Source organism: Clinocottus analis, unplaced genomic scaffold, assembly GCF_023055335.1.
Source record: "Clinocottus analis isolate CAN_PGR_092001 unplaced genomic scaffold, fCliAna1.0.p SCAF_5, whole genome shotgun sequence".
Lineage (NCBI taxonomy): Eukaryota > Metazoa > Chordata > Actinopteri > Perciformes > Cottidae > Clinocottus > Clinocottus analis.
Genome location: NW_027176207.1, coordinates 2,339,446 through 2,360,611, shown reverse-complemented (window position 1 = coordinate 2,360,611; position 21,166 = coordinate 2,339,446). Strand labels below are relative to the sequence as shown.

At 48.1% G+C, this 21,166-nt stretch overlaps 1 protein-coding gene across 2 annotated transcripts in view; it reads right to left on the bottom strand.

The window, feature by feature from the left end:
• The window catches only part of spns2 (SPNS lysolipid transporter 2, sphingosine-1-phosphate), a 62,376-nt gene that overhangs the window by 4,576 nt on the left and 36,634 nt on the right, over positions 1-21,166 (bottom strand). The window contains exons 4-12 of one of the 2 annotated variants that reach the window (XM_068600891.1): positions 20,838-20,989; positions 18,021-18,087; positions 14,272-14,411; positions 13,392-13,544; positions 13,072-13,261; positions 10,435-10,500; positions 9,926-10,024; positions 6,379-6,542; positions 3,790-3,836 (exon numbers count right to left, since the gene is read on the bottom strand). In XM_068600891.1, the coding sequence (XP_068456992.1) occupies positions 3,794-3,836; positions 6,379-6,542; positions 9,926-10,024; positions 10,435-10,500; positions 13,072-13,261; positions 13,392-13,544; positions 14,272-14,411; positions 18,021-18,087; positions 20,838-20,989 (1,074 nt within the window). In that variant the 3' untranslated portion in view covers positions 3,790-3,793. The remainder of the gene's footprint in view (positions 1-3,789; positions 3,837-6,378; positions 6,543-9,925; positions 10,025-10,434; positions 10,501-13,071; positions 13,262-13,391; positions 13,545-14,271; positions 14,412-18,020; positions 18,088-20,837; positions 20,990-21,166) is intronic. The other variant, XM_068600887.1, reaches the window with a different exon arrangement.

Sequence of the window (21,166 nt, the reverse complement as noted above, 5' to 3'; positions counted from 1 at the left end):
AGCAGAAGAGGGTTGGGGGGGGGGTCTGATTGGTCTGGCGAGCGGGGTGAACTTGTAGTGGGTTTTTTTGGCGGCGGCGATGCAACTCACGCGGGATCTGATTGGCTTCTCTTTCGAGGACGAGACAAAAGATCCTTTACTGGAGAAAGAGAGCAGCGATTGGGTCTCTCTCTCTCTTTTTTCACGTTGAAAGAGCGAGAAAGTCGAAGGCCTTTCTGAAGAAGCTTAACACCAGAGCCTGCTGTACACTGTGTGTGTGACTATATGTGTGTGTGTGGTCTGTGGTCACCATCAACCCATTCTGCTGACTCAGGACTCGGAGCTTTGGGTTGAACGATAAGAGTGTGAAGAAGGAAAGTATGCGCCTGCAGCTGTGTAAACACTCTTAACGGTTAAAGTTCGGGCAGCGGCGACCAAATCAGAGTTGGGCCTCGCGATGCGAGTTTCCTTCCCGGGTAATACGGGATCGTGGTTACTGAATAAATGAGCGCGAAGCTCCGCTGTCAGATCTCACGCCGATCTCTTTTCGACAGCCCCACACCCGCCTCCCTCCGGCTCGGGGATGTCCTCCAGTCATCACGCGCCGCCGTGAGGTCACTCTGGTTGGTGGAGGCCGGTTCCTCCTGCAGAGGAAGTTAATTGGACCTCAGTGTATCTGATCCCCCCCCTCGTCTGGGATCGCACCACCGGTGATTAATAGCTTGCGATGTCCAACAGCTTAGGCGATCACTGCTGCTCTTCATCCTCATTTTGTTCATCGGCCGCGTGTCATTTCCCTCCTCCTCTAATGTCCCTCTCCTTCACTTCCACTCCTTGTCAGAGCCCGACACTTTTACTATCATCTGCACAACACCGCCGTAGAGCCTCACGCCGCCACCTCCTTCTAATTGTTTCCCGCGGCGGCGCGGAGACTGAACACTTGTCGTCGCAGAGCGGATGAACTGTGAACTGTATTGATCTGCGAGTCAGCCCCGAGGGAGGGGAATAGAGCCTGACACTGATTGGATTATCCTCCACAACAGATTTGTTGAAAATCAATCAACGAGGTGGTTCACTTTAGAATTGAAATGATCAGCTCGCAGGTACATTCGACTCTGACCTCGTGCAGCTGGAGTCGCTGTTCTATATAATTAGCAGCCATGTTTTTGACAGCGGGGAGAAAATGCTTTAGCTGCTGCTGCTGCTGTTGTGTGTGACAGATGGAGGACGGATGAAACCCTCAGGCTGAGAGCGTCCACTGAAACCTGATATGTGTGGCGACCACGTGGGAACCTGTCCTGTCAATGTGTGCATGCTAACGCCACCCTGTCATGTCACCGTGTGCATGCTAACGCCACCCTGTCATGTCACCGTGTGCATGCTAACGCCACCCTGTCATGTCACCGTGTGCATGCTAACGCCACCCTGTCATGTCACCGTGTGCATGCTAACGTCACCCTGTCATGTCACCGTGTGCATGCTAACGCCACCCTGTCATGTCACCACGTGCATGCTAACGCCACCCTGTCATGTCACCACATGCATGCTAACGCTATGCCCTGTCATGTCACTGTGTGCATGCTAACGCCACCCTGTCATGCCACCGTGTGCATGCTAACGCCACCCTGTCATGTCACCGTGTGCATGCTAACGCCACCCTGTCACCGTGTGCACGCTAGAGCTATACCCTGTTATGCCACCGTGTGCATGCTAACGCCACCCTGTCATGCCACCGTGTGCATGCTAACGCTATACCCTGTCATGCCACCGTGTGCATGCTAACGCTATACCCTGTCATGCCACCGTGTGCATGCTAACGCCACCCTGTCATGCCACCGTGTGCATGCTAACGCCACCCTGTCATGTCACCGTGTGCATGCTGACGCTATGCCCTGTCATGTCACCGTGTGCATGCTGACGCTATGCCCTGTCATGTCACCGTGTGCATGCTAACGCCACCCTGTCAACGGTGATGACTTGCAGTTAAAGACTGTGCAGCTTTAATTTTACATATTGTGGCCCGCTAACATGCAAACTGTGTGTCCTCCATATTTCTTTATACATTTTTAAGAGGCATGTGTTTTTTAGATGTATTTCCCGCCTTCAACACAGCCGTCGCCTCCCATTCATCAATGCACAACGCAACTCCTGGAGCTTTCAAAGTTGCTCGTGTGGGCAATCTATCACACTCTCCATCAATACTACACTACGTGAGGCAGACTTTCAAGGACACGCTGCAGATTTAAAATGTGTCCGACTGCAGATACGTAACATCTAAAATGAATACAAGACATTTAATTAAATCCCCCCCCCCCCCAAAAAAAACTTCTGACAACATTTAACATCTACATCCTGAATTATTACCAACAGATAGTGAGATTCTGTGTCGTAATACAATACGAAGAGACGATGAAGCCGGACCTTGAACCTGCTTTTTTATCGGCCGACGCTCAAATGTCAGAGCGCCTTTGAACGCACAAAGGAGTAATCTTTTTTCACAATGGACGTAACTGACCTATGACCCCTGGTGAGGAGGGTAAAATATGTAAAAGATATTGCCATCAAACTTTCCCAGTTGATTATTTACATGAAGTTTATTTTTGTTTAATGCTATCTTTTTTTTTTTCAAAGTATGTTAATGAAGGTTTGAGAATATAGGCAGCAAAGATATGAAGGGTTCTTGTAGTTCATGGGATCATCCCGTCTTCCGCCTGCAGGAATTTTCCTTTTTCCTTTGTTCTGTTTCCATCAAATCGATGGTTGCCTTCAAATACTGCACAGAGCTGCAAATGGCAGATCACACGGCTTCCTCAACTGAACCGGACCCGTCCTGTAAGAAGCCCTTCACACATCGACCCGCTGCTTCTCACGAGTTGGTGCAATTTCATCATGAAAACACCTCATCAGAGCTCTTCTCACAGAGCGTAGGATCACATCCTGGTTGACGTATTTTAATCCATGCAAAACCAAGAAATAAACTTTTTTTTTTCATGGAAAATATATCCACGGGAAGAGATTAGTTTGTCATGACTCTTGCGCTGACCTCCTCTATCTCTCCCTGCACGAGGAGCATTATTGCATGGAGGTGATAATAAAGCCAGCAGTACACACGTCCATGACCTATTTCCTTTGCTCTTGAAGTACATATAGTAGGAATGTTTAGAGGACAAATAAACCCAGATAAGGTTACGAGGAATGATTAGGAAGGGGGTAAAACCTTGACCTTTTGGCTAAACACGATATCCTTTACAAATAAGTCTCAACAGATTCCTTGTCCTTCTAATCAGTGAGTCAGAGTTTAATCTTGTTATTCTTTCATACAGTAGCTCCCCATTGTCCCGCAGCTTGTGTGCCGCCAATTATTGTGTCTTTTTTTTCTTTGCTCCGTTCATAATTAGAGGGGTTTTTGCACCGCGTGTGTGAGTGTGATAAAGACAGGAAGGAGGGAAGGCGGCTCGGGTCTTGATAAAGAGGCCAGATAGTTGGTCAAACAACCAGCACTCCAGGAATGCCTGGACACTCCCAGAGTACAATGGGAAATGGACTATAGATCAATCATATGGGCAGCATCAGCATGTGTCCCCTCCGGCGTTTACACTGTCATGAAGCTGTGGAGGGCCTCGGGGGTCAAAATGACTATTAAGTCCTTAAGAATCTTGTTTTTCTGTTCCTCCTCATGAAAAGAGTGTCTGCATGATGCTTCTCTAGGTAATTAGATGTTCACCGAGCCACTTAAACCGCTGAGGTGAAAAAAAGCCCTAAAAGTGTAAAAGCGTCGTCGGCAGAAATAAAAAGGCCGTAAAAATTTACCTGGTCATACCTTGACTGAGGAGGGCGGGCGCGTCATCTGGCTCAACCTGCGGAGAGAGAATTGAGGAATCAGGGATGCACAAACACGTTCAGACAGAGCTCATCACGCCACACTCAGCACCTGTTCTTCTGACCCCGAACCATCTCACTCAGTTTGGCTCATCACATGCGGATCTGTCGGTCATCGGCCTGTCAGTCAGCGCTCAGCCGACCTTTGACCCACGCTGACTCTGTATTGTGAAGGCGCTCTGGCACGACAGAGGAGACTAAGTGTGAATGCGGACTGGGTTGATGCGAGGAGGAGGAGGAGGAGGAGGGGGAGGAAGGACACTGAACCAGAGCTATTAATGGCAACCCCGCAGCCCCACCCCAAAAAAAGCTAACAACCTCGAAATAATAAAGCACTCTTTAAGGCTGGAAATAGAAAGGCGCGCTCCAGTGAGTTACTCGCTCGGCTCCGCGCTTTTTTATAAATAGCTCTGAGTATCTGAGGAGCGACTCAAAGGAGGAGGGGAAAAAAGCCGCAAAACGCTCTGTAAAGACGGGGGAGGGTTTATAAATCGGGGGCTTTATAGCGTGAATGGAATCTATTAATATCGCAGTCGGGAGAAGAAGAAAAAAAAAAGTCTAGTTTTACAAAGTTGTGGATGTTGTCATCTTCCTCGGTCCCCGAGGTGCTGTTGGCAGCTCGTTACATAAGAGCTGCTGCTGTTCAAGTTCGAGTTGTGTCTCCATCGGGAGGCTCAGTACAAATCTGTACAGTTCTGTAGAGGCCTTTAGTTTAGCATGTGAGGTATGCGACGGTATGTTTGCTGAATATATACAGTCTATAAATACATATTTATACACCTTGATGTAATCTGACAAGCTGGTGCATGATTAACCCGTCTACATGTGAGGCGAGCAGGCAAAGCTGGAAGTGACTCTTCTGGTGTACACGTGTGTGAACGCACTTTCTGATAAGGTAGATTATTACCATTTATAACGGGAGACTTTCTCTTTATTACTGTGTATCAATGACTGTGTGCTGCCGCATTGTTTGCCCATTGGATAAACCTTTCACCCTTTATTAATGTCTTAATGATTTGATTCATCACAGCTGCTCAATATGGAGAGCCAGAGAGATTTATTCACAATAACGGCTTGTTAGCGATCAATAAAGCTATAAATAGGGAGGGACTTTTTTTCAAGAAAGTGGCGCCAACAGTTTAGATATTTCGTAAAAGTCTGAAACAACTCAGAAGCCAGCCTCCACACGTCTATGTTAAGGATTGTACTTGTGAAAAAGTACATACAGGAACAACCGTCCGATGCCTCCATGCGCCTCTGTGTTGGTTTCCCTCCATCTGTTGCTCTGTTAGCTTAGCTAGCTAAGTCAAGAGGCTGTGGTTAGCTGGAGTTTGAGTGAACTCGTGCCATCTGCCCACACTGCGCCACAATGTGGTGAGATAGCTTTAACCGCACACTACTATCTATCACTGGCACGCCGCACGGCAGGAGTGTGACTCGTCATTGTTCCGCATTTCTTCTCTTCTTTGTGTTAACCCTGGATCCGGTCCAACAGAAGCCACAGCATGGCTTAGCGGTGCTTTTGCAGGGACCCCTTTAAAAAGTCTCAACATCACTCAGAGGAAACATTAACGGCTTAGATGGCGGCTTGACCCCCGGGATTATAAAACGCAGTAAGTCCACTGAAACTTCAAGCTCAGTTCCCACATTTCATTCGCAGATTTTCACTCGTCCTCTCCAGTACATATGCTTACACATGGGCTTATTCTGCTTAAGTTGTACAAAAATCTCTTTTCTACAACGAGGGGACCGTTTTTGGCCGTGGGAACAACAAGCGGACCGACTCCACAGGGTGAAGACGAGGCGGCTGCAGGCGGACGCCAGACGTCAGACTGCCATCCTGCCTAAAAATGTCCCTCATCTTCAGCAGGAAGGAAGTCATTTCTGTGGGCGCTGGCTCCAGGGGAGTAAGTCAACGCGATAAAAAAAAGTAGGAACAAACAAGAAGTCACGTCTCCCCGTCTGAAAGAGGATGAGTGTGTTTGTTTGAGCCTTTTAAGGCCACGGCCGGCTGTAGCGTCGTGCCATTCTGGGCTCCCGCGTGTGTGTGTGTGGTATTTGAGAGAGAAAAATATGAACGCATGAAAAAGAGCGGCCCTGTGAAAGTCTCAGTAAGCGCACTTAAACAAATTGGTGGCGAGAACCGCTTGTGTCAGCTCCGGAGCACTTTTAGCTGACTGAGACTTCGCATTGACTCTGGGGCCTTTCTGAGTCTTGCAGGGTTGGCACCATTGTTGGCATCACTGGGCAGCTTGTCCCCTCACACGCGTCTAAGCCCCCAATCGCTGGGGTAAAGAGTGCAGCATTGTCCAGTCAAAAGTCTCTCATGGCTCCTCAGAATAACACCAATAGCATCGCTGCTTCCTCCACCTCGTGCGCAGGAGGTGGTGCGTTCGGAAGTGTGGCCCTCTTTAGTCGGGAAGTCAGCGAAGGGACATCTGGAGCGTGTCTTAAATATTTAAAGAATGAACGGCGAATGAAATAACCGCGAGTTATTCAAACGACGCCTGAGTCACTTACTGTTTCTCGGCCTTCTCCCTGTCGTCCAGGAAAAACAGCGCCGTGGCCAAGAAAAACATGCCCCCCAGGACGATGATGAAGGGACAGAGCATGAGGGCGTAGCCCAGACTGAGGAACCGCCACAGCGCCGACGTCGCGTAGCTCTGCTGAAGGGCGTCGGAGATCTGCACCACAGATACACACAGACACAAACACACACACACACACACAGACAGACAAACACACGCAGAGAGAGAAAGAGAAACAGAACAGAGATTTTATTCATCATCCAACCAAAGGTTCTTAAAAATACCCCGTGAGGATCTGACGCGCCGGCTGACTCAACGTGCAGAGCGAGTTCTGCACGTTTCATCGCAGCGGCACACAACAGTGACACGATGTGAAGTCTTCGTTTGAAGCGAGGCAGGATTTCACAGCTAATACATTGCCGTCGAAAAAGCTGGAGGAAAACAACAGCTGGAGAGCGGCGGGTGTGAAGGGGCCTTGTTTCTCACTCACGAGGCAGATCCCTGCACCGACAATCGGGTCGGAGAGAGAGGAGGCCGCCGACGGCATATGGCGTTTAGCCGATAATGCGTACGCGTGCACGTCAGGAGCGAGAGCTTCACGTCAATGTGTGTGAGGGTCTGAGCGGCCATCGGTCACCCCGACTGAAGCGCGCTGACTGCATGTTAGCGTCAGCAGAATGAGATGCTCTACAGAGAGAAAGAGAGAGAGAGAGAGAGAGAGAGAGAGAGAGAGAGAGAGAGAGAGAGAGATGGAGAAGTGCTGACGGGAGGATGTCAGAGGGAGTGGTCATGTGATCATGTGTGCATGCATGTGCGTGAGGAGTGAGTTCAGAAAAGAGAGGAAATGGAGGTGGAAGAAGTAGAAAAAAGTGACGAAATCTGGTGTTCGTCCTGCAGCTGTGTGTGTGTGTGTGTGTGTGTGTGTGTGTGTGTGTGGTCAGTGCATAGCTATTTCCTCAGGTACAGTAAATTGCCTGCAACGTGCACGGCTAAAAATACACAGTGAACCGCTGCACGTCCAATTATCGAGCTCGGAGGCATTTCTTGGGAGATTGCTGAGCGATTGTTGCCGGCGTTGCTCCGCCGCCCACTCTGCCCGCGGCCATGTTGCGCTCGTGCAGTATAGGAGGAGTCCATTATGTCTTCCTCGGGGGACTTTCTTATGTGACAACTGCTTTGGTCTACGTGCTGATGGAGGGAGGGTGGGGGAGGATCTTGGCACGGGCTCAGGGGAATGTAGGACTGTGTTTTGCACAACAGGAAGTGGTATTTGAAGTGGTCGTTGTGTGGCATTTGGACACAAATACCCGCACTGGGAACACGGCGTTGCTTTGTGGAGTCGAGCGCATCATCCCGCTGGGCCGAAAACCCGATCGTGAACCAAACAGGACCGCCTCGCTCGCCTCGCTTTCTCCTGTGGTTGCCTAGCAATAACCGCCGGTCTGTTTTTTTCCTTGAGATTCTGCACTTCTGCTCATTCACAGGAGTCGTGCCGGCCTGCAGGGGCGACTGTGTGTCTCTGCCGTGCGTCACGACGAGGCCGTCGCGCCGCCGTGCTACAAACCTCAGATCGGAGGCCGAGAAAGAGAGAGAGAGAGAGAGAGAGAGAGAGAGAGAGAGAGAGGAGGAGGGCGGTGACGCACTCGCGGCGCCGCGGGCCTTCGCCGGTTTGGGAGGTTTGTGTCAGAGCGAGAAACCCCCGGACATCCAGCGTGTCAGTCAGAGGAGAGTCGTGACCCCGGAGGCCTGAGTGAGAACTGCGGGGCCACGTCGGGGTAATTCTGGCTGGCAGTGTGTGTGTGTGTGTGTGTGTGTGTGTGTTTGTGTGGTCTGCATTGTTCTGACCTATGCAACTTGTGGGAATATTAGCACAGCAATTGTGTTGTGTAGCCTCCCTTTTCTTTTTTTGGTCCCCACTGAGGGACTAATAAAGGATTATCTAGTGACCATCAAAAGTTCAGAGAGCCCGAAGTGACATCTTTAAAATACATTTCGGTCAATTAAAAACCCAAAGATGTGTCATTGTTAAAGAATTCGTTGATATTCTGCTCCTGTCCTTTCCTTTTGTGTCACTCGTTCCTGTTCCCCTCTTTTATTTTGACATCCTCAGATCTCCTTCAGTTCCTTCCCTCACCTGCTTGTTTATATATATTTATATATCCTCTGTCTTTCCTTTTCTACGTTGTGTTGCTCATCAGACGACAGCGCTTGTGGAGTTTGCCTTGTTCTTGTACTTTGCCTCGTTCCCTTGTTTTGGCGGTGTTTGCTCTGTTTGGTCTGACCCTCCAGGCCCGGCTTTCCTGGAAAAACTTTGCCTTTTTTTAAACTCGCTTTGCCTCGTGTCGACCCTGAACCGTCACATGAAAACAAGCGAGCGCTCCAATTTCAGACGCTTGTTTATTTATTCGATTAACGACTGAAAAGCTTCGTTTGTTGTCAGAATTAGAGTCAATTATAGTCGGCTAATCCTCTCAGGAGTGGTTGAAATCTTTCTTATGTCGGTAGAACTCACACAGCTCTTCAAAGCGATGCGTCTCTTCACGCGTCAATAGGACGCCGGTAGAATAGCCGATGACACCGGGCCTCATTTGATCCGCAGAAACAATACAGCGCCGCTCTCTGAGGCGGATTCTGTTTCCCAGAATGTGGATCTTTGTGTTTCTTTAATACCAGTTTTGTTTAGTCTTTTGAAGAGCTTGTCAGAACTTGAGAGATAACTCAACCGCTCCGACAATACAGTCGCATTTCCATTTAAGGAGGAAGAAGAAAAGGGAAAGCGGGGACTCTTTCAATGCGGCTCGACAGACAGCTGGAGGAACGGAGGAACTCGGGGATCAGTTTGATTCACTAATCAAAGACTTCCACTCCGCCTTTGTGAACGGGACCCGGGCCGCGAGCCGGGGGCACAACAATACAACGCAATGCAAACACACGGCAGGCTTTTCTCTCCCAGAGTTCATCCTATAAGAACTGAGAAAGAAACGTTAAGGATCCGATGTGAGGATTGAGACGCTGGCACGTCTTTGTGCCTGTTTTTCCTTTCTTCCTGTGTGCTCAAATGAGGGATCCAGCATGTGCACCTCCATGGGGTTACTCTTTAACTTCAGACGTGTTCATTCTCTATCGGGAATGAGAAGAATGCGGCCTCGCAGTCTGAGGTGGATCCTGTTTTACGCTCCATTGAACAGCAAGCCGCACTTGTATTATGGATGTATGCATGCAGTTTTGGGTGGGGGTGGGGGCGGGTGGTGGTTGAGTGACTCTGACCTTGAGAGGCCAACCAGTCAGAGCCGCCCTTTCACCTCCCGACCAATCAAAGAGAGTACGCCGGGCCCCTCCTGGGAACCGTGAGATTGACTAGAAAACGCCGCTGACAGCCTGAAGAGCGGCGGTGAAATCCCCCCCCCGGCCCTCCTGGGACGCGGCGCTGAAGGCTGCTCTCGTACCTCACTTTGCCCACTTCAAATCGAGAGCTGAACCCTGTATCTGGGCGGGTGTGCATGGTTTGAATGGAGATGCGCGTTTAAAAAATGTCTTACCAGGCCTATCAGGTACGGACTTCCCGCGTCGCCCAGCAGATGAGAGGTGAAGCTCTGAAAGGCGACCGCCGTGGCTCGCCTCGTGGGGATGACGACAAACTGCACACGAGAGAGAAAGAAAATACACGGGACGGTGACGCAGCGGTAGAAAGATTCACTCAGACGCGTTAAAAGCACTCTGTACGCCGAGCCCACCTCCAGAAACCCCCCCCGAGGCCGACCCGTCAGTCACAGCGAGAGCTTCAGTAACGGCCTAAATCTGTCTCCACATACCCACCGCCTGAATTTCATTCGGTTCACTCAACCTTTCACTTTTAGAAATCAAAAACATACATCAGGGAAAGCCTCTCCCCCTCCATTTGTTCCCACGAATCAATCTCAGTGGACAGTAATGATCAGCCCCACCCAGAACTGTATTCCACTCACACGTTTCACAAAAGCTGTGTCTAATTGGACGACCAGAAATTTCCACTGACCCAGTGGATAAGTATAGCTTCCCCCGTACTTACCATTAAAATGTCTGCAGTTATGGCCCAGTTCAGGAAAAGCAGCGTCTCTCCGATGAAGATGCAAACCTGCATGAAATGAAGCACAGAGAGCGAGAGAGAGAGAGAGAGAATTTACCATTTAGTCGTGAATAATTAAGATCGGCCAATTATTCCTCCGCACAAAGGACGGGCATCCTGCCACGGAGCCAGAGGACGAGGCTGCTCGTGTCGCTGCCGTGTGTGGGAACCCTGCGCCCAAGAGAAGTGTTTCGGTCGCTGCGGTTTGAAAACATGTCATTATGCTGCGACCCAATTACACGTGGAGGTGCAGGCCTTCATTTTGGTCTCACTGAGCCGAGTAAAAACAGCACAGGGCAGTCAGGGTTGTTTATTCCTGTCAAAAAAGCTCGTATAATCAATGTGGAAACGGTTTAACACTTTAAGTTTAGATCCAGCTGCAGGATTTTAATCCACGTCCGATGACTTGGCATGCGTCGTACTACATGTACTGCATGCTCCAGTATGCACGCGGGCCGGTACCAGCTGGTACTTGGCCGCTTTCTGGACGAGGGGATTTGGTTGCAGTGGAATCTCGTGCGTCTGTGTTGCCGCTGCTTTTTGTCTGGCGCGGTTTAACACGGCCGCTCGTTGTGCGTTTGCTGCCGGGTGGGGAATAACCTCCAGTCCGGCACAGAGAGCTCCACAGAGGGAGTCCGACAGAGGAGCCGTCTGTCCCGAGCGCTGCGAACCAGACACCGTGACCGACGTGTGAGCTCTGAGGAAAAAGAGAAGCCCGGCCCTTTTTTTTTTTTTTATCCCTCAGATGTGTTGACGAGACAACAGCTGCGAGGGGGTCAACGGTCGCGTCACGCCTTATAACGCGACACATCTGTCAGCGCTTCGCCGTGAAACCCGAGCTGATCACTTACAACTGCTGCACTGCACGGAGGTTTAACACTGTACAGTAGAGCAGTGGGAGAGGCAGGGAAGTCACATGTTTAACGCCACGGCCACAACGAGACACTGTATTCTTCCTTTGTAAGGTTATAGAGAACATTTCAGAGCATCGGCGGACCAAATCTTCACCCTTTTTTGCCTCTCCGTCACACAGCGTTTGTCTGAGATCGAGTGTGACGGATCTGTAATCATGTAATTAATATGGACGCTTCTGCAGCCCAGCTCTAATTGGCTGAGTCCCGCCTCCGTCAAACACCTAATGAATGAGCCCGTCTGACCTCACCGGGGTTCATGTGCGTTTGAATTCATTCAATCAAAATCAGCACTTATGCGTGTAATTATGTCTCACTTAGTCACTACTTTGCTCAGCAGCTGTTGAAAACCAGAACAATCAATACAGCGTGCGGAGCGTGGCACGCCGAATTAATAATTATTATTTTCTCTGTCGATTGAGATGGTGCGTTATTGCTGTTTTTGTCCAAATCTGAACAATTTCACAAGCTGAAACACACCTCAGACTGCTGTGAAGAGGTCCAACATGTCAGGGTCACACGTTTAGGATGCAGCGTTCCTCTTGCTATGTTCCTTTCACGCACATGGGAAACCTTTCCTATGTTTTCCGGTTATTACCGCCCACGTCGTTGAGCGTCAGTCCCTATTCTTTTGTGTCTGACAGGGCTGAGAAATGTGCGCTTGGTGAGTCCGACGGCCCAGAGTGCATTGTTTTCAGGGCAGCGATTGTGAAGGTGCAGCCGTTTCCTGCTTCGCCAGGCAATTAGCCACAAGCGCTGCGTCGGCCTGAGACTCTTGACTCTCGGCCAGGCGACGACGGTATGAGCCTCGGCGACCTGCAGCCGTCCCCGAGGCCGTCTCAATCCAACCTGCAATTACGGCGGTTAATTATGAGGAGCCACTCGCTGCCTCTGGGCCTGGAAGGGACTGGCGTTGGGCAAGGTGTCCCTTTACAGCTTTACTCCTGACTCGAGCATTAACCCCGCCCCGATGAGCCGCCACTAAGCCTCTCTTGTCAGGTTGGTTATCAGACTTTCACTTTTCCTCGAGGCGAATCCTTCGTGAACATGCTAATCGCTGCGTGTGAAGGACATCTGTCATTGAGGACCCGTTGATTCTTATAGAAAAGTTAAAAAGGGACAATTTCACTTCCGACACTGTTCGTTTAACCTTTTGCAAACTGCGCGAAAATCCTCCCGCGTCCATTTTAAGTCCCAGCATGCCCCATCCAGACAATGTTTTGGAATAAAATACGTAATTTTTCTCATTTTTGAACCAAACATCAAATTTTTTTGACTGAAACTCCTTCCTAACAAACCAAGACTTTGTTTTATTGTGATTTTTGTTGCAGATTCTGATTCTTTAGATCCTAATCTTTCCAAAAAATTTGTCTTATTGACTGCTTTAGGAGGCATTTTTGGGGAATCTGGCTCATATCATGCTGGATGTTCAGTTACTAGCAAAATATCTTTTAAAAATGATTTTTTTTTGCAGATATACATTTTTTTCCCAAGACTTTGCTGAACAAATACATACAATAAACACAAGTATTGGAATTAATTTGGGGTTTCTACAACGCCTCAAACACAGGAGAAAAAGGAGGTCTGCAGCAAAAAACTGGTGCCACAGTTAAACTTCCTCTTTCAGAGACACACTCGACACCGCAGCGCGACAGGAAGTGACTCTTACGTAAGCTCCCGCGATGCTCTTCTTGGCCACCACGAAGATGAGGCAGATGAAGATGGCCGAGCCCAGCATGCTGACCGCGCACACCAGCGGGTCGGCGCGCTCCGTCTTCTGGCGGCACAGGCGCGTGGTGGCCGCCCCGATGACCACGCCCAGCAGGCCCGTCACGCAGGTGATCGCCCCGAAGATCAGGCTGGACGGCAGAGCACAGACGAGACGGGTCATCTCAAACACCGTGCAGGTTTTTTAGTCCGTGCAACTGAAGTTTCGGTTCGGTAGAAGCGTGGGTTATTAGGAAAAAGGTGCAGCCATGAAGCTCTCACCTGTCGGTGCTGCTGCAGACGTCTTTCGTGCAGTCCTCTCCGGTCTTCTGCACCACCTGGGCTCTGGCCAGGTACAGAGGGATCCACATGCCGAACGCACCCGTGGCAAAAGACACCGCCGAGGACGCCAGGGAGGAGAACACGTAGCTCCGACTAAGTCAGACGAGAAAAAAAAAAAAGCGAGCGCCAAATCAAACAGGTGATTTTCTTGGCACGCGGAACCAAGCGGCTGTTTTCTGTCTCACAATCTCACTCGATTTATCTCTCTGTTTGCAGAACAAAAAAACTTAAAAACCCCTCCCTCGAGCCTCTGATAGCGACCGCAAACTCATAACAAAGGTGAGCATTTAAAGGGAAATGAAATGACGTGCAGTGAAGGTTGACGGCTTCATGTGGGAGACATAAACACTAAAATAACCCCATTTAACACGTTGCATTAGTTGTGAATGTGAAAGACTGTGTAGAGCTAAAAGTTTCTCTGAATATGCGCTTGCTCCACTGAAATAGATCCCATAAACCTGCACGTCTGCACCAGAGGAGCTCTATAGAGTTCATAACATTTATGATAGTCCAGAGGTCATAAACTAACAAGAGTGTACAGACTCGTGGATGCAGGGCTCCCTTCACTGAAAGATACTGGCTCACTGTGTCTGGTGGTGACGTTCCTATATTCCCATGTCTGTATAATGGCTGTTGGAGGCTAAAGGCAAGCGAATAAGTGGGAGTGTTTGTATTTGTGCATCTGGGATCGTTTATATTATCTGTCCATCTGACAGTTGTTTTCTCAGTCAATAGTTTGGTCATTAAAATGCTCATTAGAGGATATTAGCATGCATGACTCTTTGACAGATGTGCGACTCTCTCTCTGAAGCCTTCTTACTTCTTGGCGAGCGCCTTCATGTCGCAGAGCCAGGAGGTGCGGGTCTTGACGCGTCCCATCTGGTCGGCGCTGCCTCTCTTCGGCTCGGGCACGAAGAGCAGGATCAGGGTCCCCGCCGTGATGCCCAAGACCGGGGACACCTAGCGGGGGGAGAAGAGACAGAAGCGTGAGGCCGAGGATCGCGTTAACACACCATGCAGATGCAGGGAAGAGAAGATCAGCTGGACGAAGGTCAACGGTTCAAATGAATAAGAATACATGTCTTAAGATAACGCAGGACAATCTTTTTCCATTTCTTACTAAAACTAAGTATCTGCAGTGCAGTCATAACCTTAAACAGATTGTAATGTATAATTTAGAAATGATATAAATACTGGAATCATAAAAGAGGATATGAAACCTCTCGTGTCTGTAAATACCTCTTTCTTATTTAATTTACTTTTTTGTCTCTATAAATATAAGTTGTGCTTTCATAAGAGAGCACTGTTCTGCAAAACAACATCTGAACATTAGCGATGCTTTGGAAACCTTCTAGCAATTCTGTTTATTTATTTATGCACATTTTATTTATTTATTGGTGCATTTATTTATTCATGTGTTGTCTTTTATGAGGTTATAATTCCGTTTACATTGTTAAGTGCGTTTTCTACAGAGCCTTCTGCTGGTGAGGTATCGCATGCTTTATATTGTTGTACATTTATTCTTTAAATACAAACTAGAATAAAAGTGATGAAGTGGAAGTTCACGCAGCGACGTTTGCGAGGATGAGAAAGAGGAGCGTTGCTCTCCGATGTTGCTCCGTGTCACAACGTTTAAGTCAAAGTCAAAGTTTAAACTGTTGTTGAAGTCTTATTATTTAAGTTTCATTAAGTTTTATGAGTGACGATGTCCCCGCAGCAGGAAGTGCCGCTGTCCTCTCGGTTGGCTTCATCTCCACGTGCCTCATGAAGCTAACGTTGCTAACGTTAGCTCGTTGCATTTGTGCGGCTGTTCGCGGGCAAACTAAACTCAATTCTCGCGTTTGTCGTGTTTATGGTCATCGTTTCCAAAACGTAGCTGCTCCCGAAGCGAGAGAGCGAGGCGCGCTCGGCCCGGAGAGGGTTGCTGTTGCAATCTGAAGCGACGGCCTCCCCGTGTTTGCCGATACGCCTGACATCCTATACGAGCCCTCTGGAGCCGAGAGCATTCCCTCTGCTCACTCTGTTGGCACCGTTTGTGGTTTTTTCATGTGTGTGTGTGTGTGTGTGTGTGTGTGTTTGTGTAAGCATATACGACTCCAAAGGAGCGTTTTGGGCTTTGAGCGCTGCTTTGTGAGCGCTGCACTAAGGTGAAAACCTCATAAATGCCCATCTGCTATTATGTTCACTATCATCTTTTATGGGTTATGAAGTAGCATGTTTGTGCATGTGTGTGTGTGTGTGTGCTTCTGTGTGGGGGGAGGGGGGGCAGAGACAAAAGGCAGGATGGGATGTGTGGGAGAGCATTTGTTTGAGTAATCCATATTGCTCACAAAAGCAAAACCAATTTCATCTGTCAGGGGAAATTCATATTATATTTGGTAGCTTATAAAAGTCATTTACATGCAACAGTGCTGTGCAATGTGCAGGTGTGTGTATGTGTGAGGGAGTCATTCTGAGTGTGCTGTGGCTCAGTTGAGGATTAAACTGATGAGTTTCTTTCCTATAGTGCGTCTGGAGCAACTTAATTGGATCGACGTCTACATCAGAATCTCGACGGCAGCATCGACGCACGATACAGAGTCTGAAGGGAAAATAAACATTAGCTCTGTTTTTCACAAGTTTTGCACTCGAGTGCCCTCCTCAGTAGTCCGTGACCTCTGACCTTGACTCCCTCCGTGCCCATCAGACCCTTCCTGTATGTATGGAGGGGAGGCAATCAGACAAATTAGCTCCTGCCCTCTTCTGCTATACACCCCCCCCCCTCTTGTTCCTTATCGTCCACATTTTTTAAACAAGGAAGGTAGCTGGAACACGTTGGGCAAAAACAAACGGAAGCGCCGTGGTGTTTTTTTCCGCTTTAAAGCAGGAAACTGCTCCACACAACCCGATTCATGTCTGGGTGTTTGTTTTTCTTCTGCATGCCACGCCGGTGATTAATTGGCTTTGAGATTGTTTTATTGGAATTTCATTGTGACTGCGGCGGGACAAAGTGCCCCCGCTCTTTGTGCTTGTTTTTCTTCTTCTTCTTCTTTATACTCCACGGAGACGAGAAGAAAAGCCTGTCCTGTTCCCTCAAACGCAGCGCGGTGTCACATCCAGGAATCTTCTCCAGGCCGAGGGGACGTTTAACGTCTTCCTTTTTAAAATGTCACTCGGTTCATAAGAAGAGGCGGCTCATAATTTTGTTAGAGCGTTTTTTATGAGCTGACCCTGAAGGCCCCGTTAGACCTTTCATTGGTCCTCTCCGTCGCGGCTGGTATGCCTTATTGAGCTGTTGGCTTCTGAACGTTTTGTAGTTGGAGTCCCAGTAAAAGAAACGTTGATTTATGCTCCTGATTTAACGCCTGTGTTTGCTCCTATAAGTACGCTGTAAGTTTGCTACTGCAGAGAATTGTCCAGTCAGGAATCTTTGCCCCGTCAAGACGGGACATCTCAGCAAAAACGTTCTCTAGATACATTTCTCTGGAGATCTGAAAGCAGCCTTTAATTAAAAGGGGTCCCGGCTCCGTGCTTTTGGAGCACCTTTGGGGAATTTTGCGAGCCGGTGCGGAGGAACAAGTGTGTCTTTGTGCTCGCTCGGATCGCCACAAACAGACTTCTCTGGTGCACATTGTTCATTCCTTCCAGGTGATTTTTGCTTCGTCTAAACAACGTCTTCTCCTCATCATTTTCATTCCATGCATTTTTCATTGTTCTCTTTGTGTTTGATACTGTCGCAGATGCAATGGCGAGCTGGTGGCTGTTGTTCCGCTGCTGCTCTTTTACTTGTTTGTTGTGACGTAGCGACATATTTGGATATCTGCAAAAAAATCACTTTTAAAAGATGTTTTGATCGTAACTATGAACATCCAGCGTGATATGAGAAAGTAATGGCTCTTGGAGCGTCAATAAGACACCTTTTTGGAAAGATTAGGACCTAAAGAATCAGAATTTGCAATAAAAATCACAATAAAAAGTCAAAAATTGTGTCGTCCAGTTCGAAAAAGGAAAAATTACATATTTTATGCCAAAAGATTGCCTGAATGGGGCATGCTGGGACTTAAGCGGGAGGATTTTCGCGCACGGTTTCCAAAAGGTTAAGAAGGAAACCTTTGTGTGTCGTTAAGTTCCTGCACTATAAAAGACACGATGCTGAGGTACTGAGGCCGACATTGATCCTGCCCCAGCGGAGACGATGACCCTCGCGGGTAAATGAGCATGTGATGAAAGATGAATGTGTTTACAGCATCTGCACCAGCCTTTGACAGACATCCACCTTCCTTGCTGCAGCCGTCGGATCAGAGCTGAACCATCGCGACGTGCAGCCTTTCAGCTTGAGAATGCGTTTTGATATTAAAAATGTCTGCAGGTCCAACTGATGCTGATGTGGATGTATGCGAGAGCTTCAGGCCTCTCTGCTCTGTCACATCACGACAATGTCACAGCCCGGACCGCCTGTTCAGCCGCTGTGTGCGCCCGCCGGTGCTTCTGCCACCGACGACCCCTCTGACCCCCCCAGATCCAAGGAAGACAGGCCCTTCATCTGTCTCTGTGTGCATGTGTGTGTGCAGTGTGCACGCCCTTACTTACCCTCAGTGCCCAGTGCCAGTCTCCTGCAGCCACCTTGGCGCTGGAGCCCAGGATGTAACCCAGCCCGCTGCGGGGGAGACAAGAAGACACAAACCGTCATATATATAAATATATATATATATATGTATATACATCCCTCTGAACCTGCGGTCCAGCGGCGAGTGCACGTTATATATATTGAGTATGTGAGTCAGTGTCCTGCAGCTTACGCCTACACGACACACACATCCTGTTTGTCTGCCACGTCGAGTGTTTGGGTGCTTGACACGGAGAGCTTATGACAGTGTAACCGATCAAAGCAGCGGCAGCAGCTTGGCTAGTCGGGTCTATTTGTGGCTGTGCGATTTGCGCACAAAATGCAGGTGCAAAGTCATAAACCGCCCACGGCCGCGGCACTAACGCGGTTGTCTGAGGGCTGAAGGCGGAAGGCTGCGTGTGGCACAGTGAAATTGAATTTCGCCGCATTTTTATTTAAGTTAAAGAGTGTTTTGAGAGTCCGAAAAGGAAATGACGGGGACGTGCTTTGAGGGAAATGTTGCTCGATCAGATCAGATCAGATAAAGAGCTCTTGTGCTGCGATAAGCTTCTGCTGCGAGATAGCATCAGCATTTAAAGGACAGAGAGAGTAAACCGAGCCGAGGACCCACAGCGACGGGAGCGTTAGCTTCAACACAGTTATGCCGGCGTGAATACAGCTGGTTGCTCTTCTCATATTGGTTTGTGTAATAAGGCCTGAACTATGTTGATGAGAAAGTAATAATCTGCATGAGAGATAACAACCTGAATGTTTTCAGGGGTTTGAACCTTTGATCAGACAAAACACAGTTTGATGACATCACCTCGAGCTGTGTCTAGAATATGTTCTAGATTAATGCATGGATTTTCTTTTTTATTAACTTTTACACAATATTGTTACATGTATAATGTGTTAATAGTATACCAAAAGTATACTTATCTATACTATTAGCACACTAATAATATAGTATTTCTAGTTAGAACACAATTTAAGGTAGCTATCAGCATGTGTATTAGCACATACACAGTAATATACTGAAAATGTACTAAGTATACTTTAAGTTGTTCCAATTTAGCACAAAAAATATACTTAATATATTTCAAGTTGTACTTAAATACTATTAAGTACAACTTAAATATATTTAGTACAAAATAAGTTGTTCCAAATTAGCACACTTTACATATGCTTATGATTAGTAGGGCTTCAAATATACTCAAGTATGCTAAGATTAAATATACTTAGTATATATTTTTTCCGCCTGGGAACACGCTGTTAAATAATCAATAATGAAAATAATGGTTTGTTGCAACAACCGTACCCGGACAACCTCCAGTTAGTAAGACGAACGTCATAACAGTGGTATGAATTATATTCAAGGGCTTTATAAACGATTTTAAGGGACTAACATCATCATCATCATCAAAAAACTAAACGAGGAAGACTCTTTGGAGATAAGTAGTGGTAAGATGGACAATAGTTTACTCTCTCATTTGTCCTCCATCTCATCTCATCTCCAGTTTTTAAGCCTCTTCACTAGATTTATTTCCCAGAGAACCTGTTGGTCTGCATGTGCAGCAGAGCCTCAGGTGAAGAGCTGCTGTGCACCATTAGCATAGCTAACGGTGACCAAATGCATCCAGGGACTCTACACTGGGCTCTCATCAACCATTGGCTGATGTTGAACTGGTTTTACGTGCACATGCTCACATGATTTGCTCTTCAGAAATACCAGCGTCGTATGAACCGGGCTCACCCGGCGTGTGATATTTCCACTGAGTGACTAACGTTATCAGTGTTTGGAAAGTTCAACACCAACAATAAAAGTCCAGCACGGAAAAAAAAAAGAAATGCTCACATCAAATGCCGGCGTCGCCGCAAAGAAAGAAACCTGTCTCCCGAGCCAAGTTTAAATGATGGGGTGTGGGGGGACGGGGGAAACCATTTCCTGTGAATCCGGTCTAATTCCTGAGGTCATTTCCTGGAGACGGTCATAACAGCCTCAGTAAAGACAAACAAGTGGGAGACTGGAGAGGATGTTTGACTGCACTTTACTGAGGCCCCACTCTTTCACCTTCTATTGTCCGTGTTGCCGGGCAGTTTACTGTGACCCAAACATTTTGTGTCACAGTAAACTGCTCATAACGCGACCGCTCGGGCCAGTCCAGACTCCCCCCTGCACATTTATCCAACTGTCTCCAACCTGCCATTGTCGCCTGAGGTGGCGTGTTATCCATGCATTGCATGTAACTCTAACGTTGAGGGTGCACAGAGGCTGCAGACCCTTCACTGTTCAGCATTTCCTTGTGTGCGACGGCTCGGCACAGCACTGTGTACACAACGATGAACCTCAAGTGTTCAGCTTGTATTACTTGGCTTTGTTTGTTTTGTCCCTGTGGCTTTTTTTTCTGATTGAATGAACTGAAACGGCTGGAGATTTGAGCTTCATATTAGCTCCTACTCTCACACCACCACGCCACATCCTCCAAAAAAAAACAAAAACAGCCTCCCTCCTTTAAGCTTCACACACAGCCGAGTGTGAGTTTTCTCTCTGCAGAGGGCCAGAGCTCTGGGAAAAGAGAGAGAGAGGCAGAAAGGAGCAAGCCTGGCCTCAATAATCGATGATAATTCTCCTGATTTCATTGCACCTTTTTGGGGGGTTCGACATGCAGCAGTTAAACCAGCTGAATTGGATGAAATCACCAAACTATAGTTTCTTAAATGTCAATCTCCTGGAAGTAGAACACACACTGCGTTGATACCCGGTGTGTGTTTGCCTGAAGAACACAGGGTCTGTGTCTTACCTTCCCAGGGGGATGGCCAGGTAGAAGACGGAGAGCATCATGGTGCGGCTGTTACTGGTGAACAGGTCTCCGATGATGGTGGGAGAGATGGAGGAGTAGCTGGACTCTCCGATTCCCACCAGTCCCCTGGAGAGCACAAACAGCCAGTAATACTGCAGAGAGAGAGAGAAATAGGAGTTTTAGTATCAAGCTCGGTGTCAGAGTGCAGTTTCAACCCAACAGGACATTTATCTTGAGCTTGAGTCTTTTTCCTTCGGGCACAAAACGATCTCTCTTTGCTTCTCGCCCTAAGACACTGACAGTAATGATCTCTCTGGTCTTTGTCATCA